General features: G+C 51.5%; 1 protein-coding gene and 1 non-coding gene across 3 annotated transcripts; one reads left to right on the top strand and one right to left on the bottom strand.

The window, feature by feature from the left end:
• Positions 1 to 520: 520 nt before the first annotated feature.
• Positions 521 to 648, bottom strand: LOC128854138 (U6atac minor spliceosomal RNA). Its single transcript, XR_008453061.1, has one exon. It is a non-coding gene; the product is annotated as a U6atac minor spliceosomal RNA (small nuclear RNA).
• Positions 649 to 1,340: 692 nt separating this feature from the next.
• Positions 1,341 to 10,185, top strand: LOC128854066 (ly6/PLAUR domain-containing protein 1-like). Of its 2 annotated transcripts, XM_054083768.1 has the most exons (4): positions 1,341 to 1,670; positions 3,145 to 3,865; positions 5,039 to 5,179; positions 5,350 to 10,185. In XM_054083768.1, exons 2-4 carry the CDS (start codon positions 3,790 to 3,792, stop codon positions 5,544 to 5,546), a joined length of 414 nt encoding a protein of 137 aa, XP_053939743.1. In that variant the 5' UTR covers positions 1,341 to 1,670; positions 3,145 to 3,789; the 3' UTR covers positions 5,547 to 10,185. The 2 variants fall into 2 exon arrangements, with proteins under 2 accessions (XP_053939743.1, XP_053939742.1); XM_054083767.1 differs by lacking the exon at positions 1,341 to 1,670 and having other exon boundaries at positions 2,646 to 3,865.
• The last annotated feature ends 4,787 nt before the right edge of the window (positions 10,186 to 14,972 follow it).

Here is a 14,972-nt window from a genome sequence, read left to right as displayed (position 1 = left end):
GGTGCTTTCCAGGTAGCTGTGTGTGTGTGAGTGGCTTTGCTTACCCAGCTTTCCCTGTTGTCTAAAAAGCTGTGATGGAGGGAAACGGTTTCCCTGCTGTCAGGAGAAAATCTCTTCAACAGGGATATTTTCCTCCAAACTGAAGAGCCCTGATGGATAAAGGACCTCGTAGATCCTTTAAAGGAATCTCTAGTATCTCACCGGGAAATAACACTGGGGTGTGAGCTTTGTGTATGCTATAGTTATATCCACCCTGGCACATCCGTGGTGGGTTGATGGATTAGTTGATCTTGTAAAGCTCTGAACTGAAAATGGGGTTTGTAGTGGCTCTGTTGGGAGAGGACGGAGCTTTGGGTTGGATGCAGGCTTGTAGGGGTTGGGGTACGTTGCAACCTGCTAAGGTATAACAATTGCCCCCAGGATCTGCTTTGCTGAGCATCTTCAGGCTGAGGGAAAAGGAGGCTCTGAGTGATGTAAAGAAAGAAACCCGTTTCTTTAGGGTTTCCCTGAAAGGGGGGGGGAAAAAACATGGTTAGATGCCACTAAGTAGGTGGCAGTGCCTTAACCGTATGCGTGTTGTATAGGCCACAAGGGCCTCTTCCATCCTTATCAAGGGGAGTGCTAACCTTCTCTCCTTTCATACAACACAGCCGCTGTGCTGCGTACTCGGTTATTTAAACCTCCATAGAGCCTCCTCTTCACAGTTACGGTGAGTATAATTTACCGATTTTTTTTTTCCTCTCTGTCTATTTGGTATCTCTGTATGATCCCCATAGAAAATATTTACCCTAATTCCTCTATAGCTACTTAAAAATCCCCTAAACCCCGTTAAAACAGCCCAGACGCGCGCTTTCCACCGCCTTCTTAATGTATTCATCGCCCTCAGCTAATCAGAGCGCAGCGGCCGGACCCGCGCCGCCTGCCCCCTAGCGGCCCCTCGCGCGCTCCCACTCAGTCTTCGGCTCCCGCTTTGCCCAATGGTGGCGGCAGCGCCGGGTCCGCGGGTTCGAATCCCGCCTTGCGTGGCGGTGGGGCGGGGGGGTGGGTGCCGTGTGTGGGTGCCTCCCCGTAGGGGTGAGCTCCGAAGGAGGGTGTGCAGGCGAAGCTGTGTAATATGCGCAGGGTTTAGCTGTGGTTCTGAGTATCGGGAAGGTTTGAGTGAGAACGCCAGCTAAACTCATTTTAGGGGTGTTTGCTAACCAAATATTCCTCAGTCAAGGGAGGAAAAGTCGTTTTCTAACTCATTCCCGATCCCCCGTGGCTGATAAACCCCTCTGGATGGCATCAGAGCCGTCGGCAAGTGCAAAGAAACCTGCGCTGGTTCCGGATTGTGGAAGCGGTCACAGAATTTGCGTTTCCCTTCCTCCTTTCTAAAGGCCTTTGCCTTCTGCATCCCGAGGAAATGAACCTCAAAACAAACGTCAGACTAAACCAGCACCAGCAGCAACGCCAGCTGGGGAGATGATGCGGAGCCAGGGGGATGGATCCTGGGCTGCATCCAAAGAACTGTGACCAGCAGGGAGAGGAAGGGGGTTCTGCCCCTCTTGTGAGGCCTCACGTGGAGCCTTGTGTCCGGTTCTGGAGTCCCCAGCGTGAGAAGGACATGGATCTGTTGGAGCAAAGTCAAGAGGAGGCCATGGAGATGATCTGAGGGCTGAAGAACCTCTGCTGTAAGGACAGGCTCAGAGAGTTGGGGTTGTTCAGCCTGGAGAAGAGAAGGCTCCAGGGAGACCTTAGAGCAGCTTCCAGCCCTGGAAAGGGCTCCAGGAAAGCTGGAGAGGGGCTCTGGATCAGGGAGTGCAGGGATGGGATGAGGGGGAATGGTTTTAAGCTGAAAGAGGGGAGATTGAGATGAGATCTTGGGAAGAAATATTTGTGAGGGTGGGGAGGCCCTGGCCCAGGTTGCCCAGAGCAGTGGTGGCTGCCCCATCCCTGGAGGGGTTCCAGGCCAGGTTGGATGGGATTTGGAGCCCCTGATCCAGTGGGAGGTGTCCCTGCCCATGGCAGGGGGTTGGAACTGGATGAGCTTTAAGTTCCTTCCAACCCAAACCATTCCATGATTCCCCCTCCTGCCACCAGTCTCGCCGATGCCGGGTTTTGTGTGTTATATTGACCCTTGGCCCCCCTGGCTTTCCCAGCAGTTTCTGCTTGGTTCCTGCTGGAAAAGCCAACTGGTGCCGCCTGCGGAAGAGCCGTTTCGCAGGGTGAAGCCCAGTGCTGCACGCAGCGGTGTTTGTCGCTGGGGACCATCTGCTGCCTCGCTGCGCAGAGCCTGGGCTGCTCCTCGCTGCCCCTTCCTCGTACCAATGATTTTATTAAGGCATTAAAAGTTTGTTTCCTCTCCTTATTGAATGCTCTGATTTATGCACGTGTTTAAATCAATCCCACTTGCTGCTTTTTACCCTTTCTCCCTGAGGCTTTTGGGCTTTGCCGTCTTTGCCATCTGTTATAATCACATTGTTTTGAGGCGAGTGAGACACTGCAGGGGGCTTTAATTAATTTGAATAAATGAACTGCATTACTTAGGCACTTCTCCCAGGTGCTAATTGCCCTTCCTGAGCTGTAGATGCCCACACTCGGACAAGTTTGTGCTTTCTCCCAGTGAAATGTTTACGGGTCTGTTTGCGAATGAAGATGCTGTGGGCAGGTGAGGTCCAAAGCTCTGGTGTGCCCAGGGTGGGAGATTTCAGGTGCTGCTACCAGGCGGTTGCTGGATGGGCTACATAAGCAGCTTATTTTGTCATTTTAATTTTTTAATCCCACGCATTCAGTTGCGCGCTCTTATTAGTAAGCATTAGCTCTCTAAGTCCCGTTAGCTCCACTGAGAGCTGAGGCTTTGCTTGTGGGGATGTCAGTGGGGAGCTGTGGGCCTGATCCTGAAACCGGTGGCATCCGTGATGCCCCACATGGCTGCGGGTCTCATCCTGACCCCACAGGATCAGAGCTATCACGGCTTAGTTCTTTCATCCGCTGCCCCTTTCCTGGCCCCTTTCCCAAGCCATGAGCATCCCCAGGAAGGCTCCCTTCGGAGCCGATGCAAGCCCGGGGCTGGCCCCGTTTGGCCACTCGTTGCTTTATTAAGGCAACTATTTTCTTGTTTGCAAATGCATATGTTTTATTCAAACTCACTTCTCTCTCCTTCAGGTTTTCCATTGAACCCCGAGGCCACCCCCAGGGCTGTGCTTTGCTAGAGAATCTCCGGCTTTGAGTTAAAAAACCAATTGACTGCTTCTCTTTAATAAAATTATTCCTGCCCTCTTTAAATAGCGCGGTGGGTCCGTTCATGGAGATGGAGCAGCTCAGAGAGGAAAAAGAGGAGGGAGAAAAAAAAGAAAGAGTAAAACCACACATCACCCCAAACCCCTTCTGCCTAATCCAACTGAATTAGAGGATTTCGAAGTGGATTTAAGACTAAATCTTGATTAGGGAGAATTTCTCTCCAAGAGCTGCTGCACGTAGTATTAATGGGAAGTGATCGCGGACAGAGGAAATAGGACAGAAATAACTGAGGGTAGCACATACGCACTCACGTCTGTGCACGAACTGAAAGAATCGCTGAATTTCTCAAGAGGAAAAGGGAGAAATTAAGCATCGACATAAGACTGGGTGCCACAGGGCTGGCTGGAGAAGCGGGGAGCAGCCAAATCTTTGCTTTATTTTGGTGGAGGAGCTTGCAGGTGAAAAGCAAGTGGAGTGCACGGCTAAGGGGGAGAGCTGGGAGGAGAGACGGTCTCTGCCAGCATCTCCAGGCGCTGGTGTTCGTCCTCTGGGCTCCACAAGCTGACCCCCATGCTCTCAGGACACATGCCTGGAGGTGCCCATGGGATCCTCTCTCTGATGACCGTGGTGTTTGTCCTTCCAGAGGGTAAGTGCTGCTGTCCCTGTGGTGTGGAGCATACCCTGTGCTTTGGAGTTATGGTTGTTTGCGTCCTCCCCAAACCCTGGTTGTTAAGGTATGGTTTTTTTTGGGATGACTTTGAGAGCGTTGCTGTGTGTTGCTGGGTTTAGAACGGTGCTAATGTCATCACGTTTGGTACAAAATAAGGATATGTGGGTAAGGAGCATGGGCCAGGAGCCAGGATTCCTTGGGCTCCAGTGGGTTCCCCTTTCCTGGTGCTGCTGGGGCAGAGACTCCCTGTGCCGTGCCGGGCTGTGCGAGGGTGCTCAGCCACCTCCCAAAACCACCGTGGGCGCAGACGAGGTTGGGTTTGGGGGAGCTGAAGGTAACCACAACAGTAAGTGCAACCTGATTTCTGTTGCTGTGATCAATCAACAAGCATATCAGGTGCTGTGCTTGCCTTAAACTCTGTGCATGATGTAAATGACTGTCCTTTAAAAGGTTTTTTTTTTAAAAAACCCTGAGAAAAAGCTTAATTGCCATTCTGGTTTAGGGCAAGCAATCCTTAGACAGAGCTGCTGACCCTGCAGGGAAGGACAGAGCTGCTGCCAGTGGGCAAAGCTCTGAGAACACACACCAATGTCTCTGTCCTGGGCTCACAGACGCGTTGGCTCTCGATCCCTCTGAACAGGGATTTCCCTTCTGTTTCTGAATTGTTTTGCCTCCCTGATAGACCCTGTGATAAAAGCAGGATTGCATTCAGGGAGAAAACCAAACCACACGCATAAAACCACCCCTCTGGTGTGAATGCCTCTAGCACAGGTGTAGCTGAATCTGGAGGAATTTGGTGAAACAGGCAAAAGCTGTTTCTGAGTGTAACTGAGCCCTGGTGGCTCTATGGTGTCTGTGACTGGGAGGTTTCACCTGCTCTTTACAAACCCCATTTCAAAGCTCCCTTGTTCTCACCATTTGATCCCAGCACAAATCTCCAGCTAATCCCTGAATTTGCACTGACCTCTAGTGAGAGATACTTCATATTTTTTGGGCCCACTGGGTAAGCAAGCGGCAGTAGCTTCGGGCTCTGCTCAGCTTAATGTGACTTGGCAAGGCAGAGACCGCTCCAAAGCCATCATTAGGAAGGAGTTGAAGTATTTCTCCCCCTGGAAAAATCCAACTGTGTTTCATATGATTCTTGTTTAGTGTCTGGACTCCAGTGTTACGGCTGCAACATCATCGTGGGCACCAAAAATGTGGACATGGGGTGCTCTAACCCAGAGGTGATCACCTGCTCCCACTCGCACCAGGGCTTCAAACACCGGTTCTGCATTAAGACAGAGAGCGGTGAGTCTGCCTGGAGGGGCCAGGGTGGCAGGGGGTGTCTGATCAAGCCGGTGATGCTCACACCCCAAAGCCAACCTTGCAGCCGCCTGGCCCTGGTGGAAGGCTGGCAGAGCATCACCCTCCACCCTGGCTGTCACCCCATGACATCCCACGCTGTGCTTGCTTTGCAGTGGTCCTGGGCATCCTGCTGACCAGCGGCTGTGCCACCTCCCGTCACTGCCAGCAGCAGGAGCTGCCAGGGGTCCGCATCCACTGCTGTGACACAGACCTCTGCAACGGCTCCCCCAGAGCCCCCCGGCCACCCCCTGGCCTCGCTGGCTGCTACCTCCTGCTGCCCTGCCTCCTCACTGCCCTGCTCCTGTCCTGAGCTCCCAGGGATGGAGACTGTGGGACCCTCGGGGAGGGAGGGTGGTAAGGATGTCCCTGTCCTGGCTGTTCTGGTGCAGAGGAAGCCCTACTCTCCCCTCTCCTTTATAAAAGGTGTTGAATGCTTTGTCCTGGACAGGTTTTGGAGATGCCCTGGTGGCATCTGGGGCACCTTCCCAGCAGACGCACCTTGGGGCTGATACAAAACTTGTTCAGATTTGGAAGAATCAAAATAAATCATAGAATAGTTTGGGTTGGAAGGGACCTTAAAGATCATCCAGTTCCAACCCACCTGCCATGGGCAGGGACACCTCCCACTGGCTCAGGCTGCTCAAGGCCCATCCAACCTGGCCTGGAACACCTCCAGGGATGGGGCAGACACAACTTCCCTTGGCAAGACACTGGTTCCGGTGTCTCACCACTCTCATGGTGAAGAAATTCTTCCTTATATCAAGCCTAAATCTGCCCCTCTCCAGTTTATACCCATTGCCCCTCATCCTATCCCCACAAGCCTTTATGAACAGCCCCTCTCCAGCTTTCCTGGAGCCCCTTTTAGGTACTGGAAGGTCGCTATAAGATCTCCTCTGAGCCTTCTCTTCTCCAGGCTGAACAACCCCAACTCTCTCAGCCTGTCCTTGTAGGGAAGGTGCTCCAGCCCTCGGATCATCTTTGCAGCCTCCTCTGGACGCGCTCCATTAAAAGAGGAAAATCAGAAAACAAAAGGAAATCAGAAAACAAATCCTGTGAAAATACGAACAGCAAAGCCGACACGTTCTCCTTCTTTCCCCTTAAAATATTCTGTATGATTTTCAAGGGTGCAAGAAACATTTCCTTGGCAGCTGGGGTTCTCCTTCCTCTCGGTTATTTCTCTGCCTCCTGGGAGGATGGGATGCTTGGGGGCTGTTTCTCTGGACTCGGGGTACCAGCAGCCCGGGACGAGTCGAGCCCGGCTCTTCCCACGAGAGGGCATCCTCGGTCCTTGCTCCACTCCTCTGGAACCCCAGGGATGCAGCATCTCCAGCGGGGTCCGAGGGGTGGGTGGGCGATGGGGCGGAGAACAGGGTCCCCTTCTGAAAGAAACGGGTATTTTAGACATTATCCGAACAGAAAAGGCCAAATGGAAGCTTAACCAGCAAACTCTCGTCCCATAAACATTGCAGCCTAAGTGGTTTGTTCAAGGTCATCTCTGGGGTTTGCGGTGGAGCTGGGAATTAAATGCGTGTGTCTCAAGATCCAACCTTGTGCTTTTATCACCAGGGAAACAGCATAAATAATATTTCTCACTGGTGAGAAATAAAAGAAATGTTATTATTTTTTTTTTTAATCTTTAGATTCTATGTTTTTTATCTTTAGATTAAAAAAAAGTGTAACACAAAAGACCTTTTCCATGTGAAACATCAGCTTTTGCTGACACTTTTTGGATGTGTGTCAGAAAACGAGTCAGAACTCTGCTAAAATTATTATCTGAGGCACCTTCCCAGCAGATGCAGCTTGGGACTGATACCAAACGTGTTGAGGTTCTGAAGATTCAAAATAAAAGGAATCAGAAAACAAATCCTGTATGAACAGCAACGTGAACCGATTTCCTTTCTTCTCCTTTAAAACGTTGCTTATGATTTTCAGGGGAGCAAGAAACATTTCCCTGGCAGCTGGAGTTGCTCTCGCTATGGATTATTTCACCGCCTGGATGAGTGCTGAGCTCTTGCAACAAAAACTCTATGGCATCAGCCTGCTCTGTTATCAATTCCCATTTCCAGGCTGGAGGTGGGCTCCCAGCAGAGAGGACAAAGCTGGTGGCTGGGGGTCCTGGTGTGGCATGGACCCCAATGCCATCCAGCAGCATCTCGGGGAGAAGTGATGGGCGAGGAGCTCCTGTGGTCCCTTCCATCGCGGTGCCCTCCACCCCAGTCCCCTCTGCTGTGGTCCCCCAGCCTGCGTGCCTCCAGCTGGTGATGCTGCTGGCCCTTCTCTGCCCCCCTTGCCCGCCTTGACTCATCCATCTTGGCTGTGTAAGAGCCCTGTTGCAATTAAGTAGGCTGAAGTGCTCCTGAACTCTTTAACCTTTGCCCTGGGATTGCTCCTTTTGCCCTGGGGCTGTGGATCAGCTCCATTGCACTCTCCAAACAGCGCCTGCTACTTAGCTGACATTTCTTTCTCCTGCTGGATCCTATTAGCACCCTGAGGTTGAAAATGCTACTTTGGAGTGTTGTAAGGAATGTGATTTATATTGGAAAGTAGCGGCAATCTATCTTTCCCTATACACACACTGCACATGAGGCTGGAGAGCTAAATCCACATCGCCTGAACAAACAGCAACAGGGATAATTGTTGAGGAGGCTTCGGACACCTAGCGGGGCGAAGAGATTCCGTGAGACGGCACAAGCACTGGGGCCAGGGGATGCTGAGCTCCGGGCAGGCAGCAGACAACAGGAAACCTCCTCCCAGTTGGGATCTCATCCCCGCACCAGTGCAAACTGGGCACTGCTGGTTTCCAGGCAGTGCTGAAGACCTGAGCTGTTTGCCTGGGCTCCGGTTGTTGGGTCCATCGTGTACTTCTTCACCCTTTTCCTTGCGTGGTGGTCTCGTATCAAGGGAAGACCAGAGCTGAGCAGAATTCCTGCTGGTTTGTCTTCATGGGAGTATCATAGATAATGCAATATGCATGGGAGGCAGATGAAAATAAGAATTGAATGGTGCCTGAAGGAGGGCTGATTAGCCTTTATCAGATATGACACACTAACCACTGAGGCTCCTTGCTGGAATACCAGGTTAAAATCTCTGCAGTGTCAAATTTCGTCCTCCTAAGCAAAGAGACACTTTCCATAGTGTTTATGTGAATCTTCTGGATAAGCCCTGGAGACTGAAACCTTCTCAGCTTCATGTGGGCATTAAAAGTCCCACCCACGTGTTTAAAAAAAGCCCCAAACCCAGAAACGTAAAAGCTGACATTTACTCTAAAATGTCTTCTTCCTGCATGGCTGCATGGCATCCCGTGTGAGCGGCACTGCCGCCCTCCTCGCCGGAGCTGCCTGCCTTTTAGCGGGGCTGAGGGCATCCCTGTGGGCAGGAACAGCCCGGCTGGAAGCCAAGAGGTTATTTTGCACGCACAAAAGTGTGCGCACAAGCGCACACACACACACACACACACACACTAGCACAGTGCTTTCTGGGAGAAAAACCAACTACCAAAAAACCCCAACCCTAAGCAGCCTCTATGTCAAAAGCCCTTTTATAAAAGCCTCAGTAGTTGAAGAATTGCCATTGTTTCAGTCTCCAGTGAGTGCTAGTCTTAAAATATTTCCAGCTCAGAGCAGGCTTTGACATTCTGCCCAGACCCAGGAGAGGGAACAAACATGAGTTCAGAAATGTTTCTACAAGGCACAGATCCTTCTTCTTTTTGGAGAATTCATTTAGCGTCTCGTGTCCTGTGGCTGCTTCCCCCTAGAGTGGAGGAAACACCCCAAAACACCTCCAAAAGTAGGGATATAGGGACTTCTCAGAGACTCCCTGTAAAGCAGGGAGAGTTGGGCTGGTTCTCACGCTTTGCTTTCCGTGCTGGTTACTCAGCCTTCCACTTGTGAACAGCAAAACCATTCTTCACCCCAGAACCCCGGGCTGCTCTTGCTCAGAGGGTGGTGGCTGTGCAGAACCAACTCCCCACCCTGCTGGATGTGAGTGCTTGGTCCAAAAGCACAGGCTTTAGACCCTGGAAATCAAAAGAAGCAGAAAGTCTGCAACGATATGAATCCCCCTTCACCTTTTTTATGTGTTCACCAGTGATCCTGGATGAGCCAGAGTGCGAATATAAGAGGAGGAAGCTCGCAATGCTTCACTCTCTCCATCCCTGCCTATGGAAAGGGCATATGAGGGATGGACCACTGCGCACGCACTCACTGCAGCGCTTGGTGATGGGAGCTGGGGTGGGAGGATCTCAGGACAAGGCAGTCCCTGGGACTTGACTTGCTGGGGACTCAGCACGGCTCTTTGGCCAGTGTTTGTGTTTTCTCACCCTTTCTATTTCCATAATGTAAAATGAGGAGGACAGGAGCTGAGATGTACTCAGCTACGCTTTTGCAGACCAAGGTCATCCCCACCTTCTTGCACACAGCTTTATGGCAGAAAAAGCGTGGAAAACTGTCAGAGATTTGCAGGCAATTGGGAACAATCCAGCTGCTGCAGGGTCTGCATGGAGCACTGATGCCCAGGGCTGCCTCGAGCACTGCTGAGAAGCTGCGTACCCCAAAGAGCGTGAGCGAACGGGTGCTTATCTCTGCTGCGAGCACACCTCGTGTTGGATAAAGGGCAGTGTTTACCCAGGAACAATGTGGGGTTAAAATTTAGTAAGTCCTTGTGCAACTCTTTATAGTGAGGCAGTGAGGACAAATAAACATTTCTTAAAATCCAGTCAGTATTCGGGCTCGCTGTTTAATCCATTCTCCGGAAATGCACGTTGTTTATAGGCGTTCGTTGCAGGAGCTCAGAACAGCAGGGGTTTGATCTACTCCAAATTTCAGGCAAAATAATGCGATCCTCATTCTTCCCTTGTTTGTTCCTAGGAGAGAACACAAGGTCAAATTTTCAGCTGGTGCAAAGTTTGCTCTGAACTACTGAATATTTTTTGTTTGAGGAAGTTTTCTCTCTGCTTGCTCTCTCTCTCTTTTACTGCGCCTCCTCCTTCCTTCAGCTGGCAAGCCCAGGAGGAGCTTAAATTCCCGGAGGATTTGGGTTTCCTCCTTGAGTGATAAAGGCTTCTGTGGGAGTGGAATCAAACCTGGGTGGCCAAAATCAGAGGTCCCAGGGTTGAAGGTTAGGATGTTGTTCTCTTATCTCTTCCCCTCCCATGGAGAGAAAAGCACGAGAGCAACCACGTATGGGACATCCAGCTCCCTCTTCCCCTAGGGCTGCCCAGCCTGCCTCAGCAAAGAAATTCTCCTTCTCTGGGAGCTCGGTCAGCCCCATGCATTTCACACAGCCCAAAGGGAGCAGCCGTATCGACAGAAAAACATGAACTGGGTCATGTTGCCCATTCCCCTCACAGCACAGAGCTCTCCTCATGCACGGACAAACAGGGAGCGCGTTGCTCAGGGGGATGTACAGGGCACAGCTTCCATAGCGGTCCAGGAGATGAACACATGGTTGCTTTCCTCAAATGAGCCCAAAGCCTCAAAGAAATGCTCTTCTTCTCTAGGACGAGAGCCAAGGCTGCCCTCTGCCAAGGGCTGAGCATCGAGGGAATTGAATGGCGGGAGAAGGAGGGATCCTTGTTCACGTTAATAACCTCATATCAGAGCTGGAGCCAGTGATGTGACTGACCTACATACAGCCCTGAACACAATTGATCCATTGGCAAGAAAGCAAACGTGGTGGGGGGAGGAGGACTTGCCCCACTGTACCCAGCCGGCATCTCCTCCCGCTCAGCCGGGAGCTGGTGGCACCACGTCCGCGCCGTGGTGTCTAACCACAGGGACACGCACACAACAACAGCGCGAACCCTATGCTGGGCACCACGTGCATCCCACAGCCCCGGCATCCCTGTACTGTGTCCTCTGTGCTCAACCACCTCAGTGCAGGCCATCCTGGACCCATGGACATGTATCTTGAGATGTTCTCCTGCAGCACTTTCCTTTTGTGTAAGTGGCTTCTGGCAGTCAAGGGCACTGGTTGGTACGTGCCTCTGGGACACCTTTAAGTAATGCAAGCAAAGTTTGGGCTGCTGCTAAGTCAAAAGGTGTTCTCTTTGGCTCAGCAGCTAGAGTGACATCTCCTTACAGAGCCTGCTAATGGGTCGTCAGTGGAATTGAGTGTCCCTCCTCTACGCTTGTCTGCTTTATCCAGCCTGGCAACACACCCTGAAACCTTTTCCTTTGACTCTGTTATTTTAGCATCTTACACCCTCGGGCCGCTCTTGCCGACCTCACAGGTTCTGCTGCAACGGATGGATGGATATTTCTGGCATCGTTCACTGTTTTTCTGTCCTTCAGCAGAGGTGGTTGTTAGGGTGGCAGGAATAAAATGGCAAACAGGAGGAAAGGGAAGACACTACGGTGCCAGGTGGATTCCCTGCCCCAAGTTCCCAAATATTCACTTAATTTAGAGCTAGGGGGAGTAAAAATTAAACCATCTGGTGACACATTGGGCCTGATCCTGTAGTTTGCCTCTCCCCAGGTGTGTGGACACAAATTCACTTGCCTGACTGCTGATGGCATTAACCAGTGAGTGTTGATTGGGGGAGGATGAACACTCAGAGCGAGAGGCTGCGGCGTGGGCAGCGGCACGGAGGGGGACAGTGGGAGGCAGATGATGGTCAAGAGGTTGCATCCTCACAGTGGGTAACTCTCCTGGGATAAAAGCTGCATTTTCTGTGTGTCGGTGTAATGTCCCTCCCTTTGGATAATATCTTCTCTATCGGACCTGTGTTAGTGCTGCCTACACGCAGCAGCAGACTTTATCTGTGACAGTAATTACAGAGCTCGTTAAACACAGCAAACCAAACCCTGGTATGGAATAACAAAAAAATAAGGCAAGTTAAAAGGTGGGCAGTGTCTGGCATCGCCTCTTGCCGGCGGCGTCGCTTTGCTCCCAGGAAAACGCCGTGCCAAGTTTCAGTTTTACACGGCAGGAATGAATCACAGCAAATTGCTAACGGAGTCTCTGCCACCATCAAACACCAACTGCTTTGGTATAAAGGGAAAGCACTGCTGGCCCCCGCTCCTGCCGTCTGAGCACAAGGCTGCTAATTAGTAAATAAGGGATAATCCGATTAATTAAATGCTCAGCCTGGAGGCTGGAGAGGAGGGCACACCTCTGCCAGCGAGGTGGCTGTGTGGGGTCGGTGCAGGGCTCGGGGCAGCTCTGGGAGCGCGGAGGCTGGTGGGGATCTTGGCCACCAGATCCTCCTTGAAACCAAGCAAGCGATGCCTCTCTCACCGAACATTCCTCCCTCTCCAGTGGATGTGTGATTAATTGGGATGCGGTGAATCTGGATGTAGGATGGATTCTCAGTGTGTTCTGTGTCCCCCGAGGGGCGCAGGTGTGAAGCTGGGGTGGTTATTGGGAGGCAGAGGGGGTTTTGTGCCCTGAGTGCATGGGCAGGCTCTATCCCTCCTCCATAGGGCTGGAGACTGTCCAGACTGTGCCTTGTCCTCACCCCTAAGTGATTCCAGTGTCACCAGAGCAGGTAAATAGTGGCTTCCCGCACCCGTAGGTTCTGGCATTCCCGTCGGCAAGCAAGGCATAGCGAGCTGCATGAGCTGCCGGCTGCTTCCAGGCTTGCAAATCCAACCTCAGGAGAACAGCAAAAGGAAATTAAATGCTCACTTGATGATGGAAAGTGGGGCTCTCTGGGGCTTTGCAGCAGCCGGGGCAGCTCACCCGCGGAGCCCAGGGCAGGGCAACCTGGCTGTGGGTCCTGCTCCTGCCACCGTCCCTGTGCCAGCCCCCACGGCTCAGCCTTCTCCCAGCAGATCCTCCACACAAAGGGTTTTTTTTGAGCATTCCTTGTTGCTTCCCCTCAGCCAGTTTAGGCGCTATTAAAAAAATCTTCCACCGGCACCGCTTTCAATTACATGTTTTTAAAAAGTCATTAAAGAGAATTCCCTATGAAATTATTTTGTTTTCCCGCCTCTCCTCCCCTGCCTTCCCTCCCCTTCGTCTGCTTCCAAACTAATGAGATTAATTGAAAACTGCTAACATCTTCCAAGGGCCCAAGGCAAACGCAATGTCAAACAAATGTAACTCTTCCCAAGCTGTGCAGGATCTCACCGACCTTCCCTCCTGCGTCCCTCCCGACGAGGGGCTGCGTTTTCGCAGTCTCAGAAGGTGCTCAGGTTTTGAAACCTTTGATATATTTTTTTTCCCTCTTCCTTTGAGGGAGGAAAAAAGAAAGTGCCTGAGGAATGAGAGCTGTCAGATGCAATAATGTGAGATCTTACTTTTGGCTGGCAGGCGGAGGGGAGGTCTCTGGCGTGCGGCGTTAACCGGGGAAGTTGAAACAGGGAAGCGGGGAGGGATATTAGAAAAGTTATTTTGCTTTCTCTCAGCCCCACAGGTATGAAAAGAAAAATACCCACCTTCTCCCCCCAAACCCAAGAAGCTGCAAAGCAAATCTGACAACAGCCTTATTCACCTCCCAGGCTTTTATCCACTCCCGGTGTTTGATTCCTCCCATCCTGGCACTGGGTTAATCAATAGAACAAATCTCCAGCGTCGCACCTCTCCCGGCCCCCACGGACTCCTCCAGGATTGATTAAAGCAAACAGCCATTTGCAGGGCTGCACGCCTCGGAAAACAGCACACTTTTTCAGGCTGCTTTGCTACCTCCTGCACAGGATAAATTAAGGAGATGGAACAACACGGGAGATTTGTTACTTGGTAGAGAAACCACTCAGTGTCACCTTCCCTCCAGTGCTGCTTCGAGCAGTGCAAAGGAAAACCTCAAATAAAGCCCTGAGCACTGCTAAACTACATGAGATCATACTTTTATCCATATACACTGGTGAGGAAGATGGTCACAGTAATTTTGGAATTGTAGAAAACAGATTTATTTGCATGGAATACCCCCCCAAAGTCCACTTAGTGCTAACACACAGCTACTGATGATGGCAGAGATAATTAAGCCTGCAGAACGGACTTGCTCCTTTGCCATGATGACTTCAGCCTCCTCTACAGCTCATATGTGCTGCCAGCCCCTCCTCACAAGGATGGATTTTGGTGGGACCACAGGGAAGATGAGGTGAGATGCCCATGGAATCACAGAATCACTAGGTTGGAAAAGACCTTTGAGATCATAAAGCCCAACCGTACCTGTGCACTACTAAATCCTATCCCTAAGCGCTTCATCTACCTGTCTTTTAAACGTCTCCAGGTTTGGGCACTCCAGTCACCTCCCTGGGCAGCCTCTGCCAGTGCTTGAGAACCCTTTCGGTGAAGGAATTTTTCCTAAGGTCCAATCTGAACCTCCCCTGGTGCAACTTGAGGCCCATGGAAGGTCTGGTGAGTCACCCCCTTGTAAAAGCTCGGGGTGCTTGGGACTGGATTGTGCGCGGAGAGCACTGAGCATCGCCCCGGCCGGGTGCCAACACGGGCAGAGGACCAGGGCAGCCGTGGGATGACCTACCCTGCTGCTGATGCAACAGCCGGGCCAAAAAAGACTGCGGCAGAGCCATTCTCCGACACCCTCTGACAAGTTAAAGACCTCCAGTTTATTAAAGATACATTCCTACGCTAATAAAAGACGCGTTGTCTGGTGGTGGAGAGGCTGCAGGATGTTATGGTTGGAATGTTCCCTGGCCCTTGTGTAATTAAAAGCCCCACCAGCTGTGGATCTGCGCGAAGCTATTCCGCCCCCCCGGCCCCAGACAGACAGACTTGATGTTTTCTGTGATCTCCATGATGTCACCAGCTCCGCTTTGATGTGTGCGACCGAGGA

This window comes from Cuculus canorus, chromosome 19 (assembly GCF_017976375.1).
Source record: "Cuculus canorus isolate bCucCan1 chromosome 19, bCucCan1.pri, whole genome shotgun sequence".
In the NCBI taxonomy this organism is placed as follows: Eukaryota; Metazoa; Chordata; class Aves; order Cuculiformes; family Cuculidae; genus Cuculus; species Cuculus canorus.
Note: the sequence above shows the minus strand (reverse complement) of the source record. Positions and strands in the feature narration are given on the sequence as shown.

Bases quoted from the DNA above. Each gene is read 5' to 3' on its own strand.
- LOC128854066 (XM_054083768.1), top strand. From the start codon at position 3,790: ATGCTCTCAGGACACATGCCTGGAGGTGCCCATGGGATCCTCTCTCTG. The intron at 3,866-5,038 runs GTAAGTGCTGCT...ATTCTTGTTTAG, and splicing joins GGTGTTTGTCCTTCCAGAGG to TGTCTGGACTCCAGTGTTAC. The intron at 5,180-5,349 runs GTGAGTCTGCCT...CTTGCTTTGCAG, and splicing joins CTGCATTAAGACAGAGAGCG to TGGTCCTGGGCATCCTGCTG.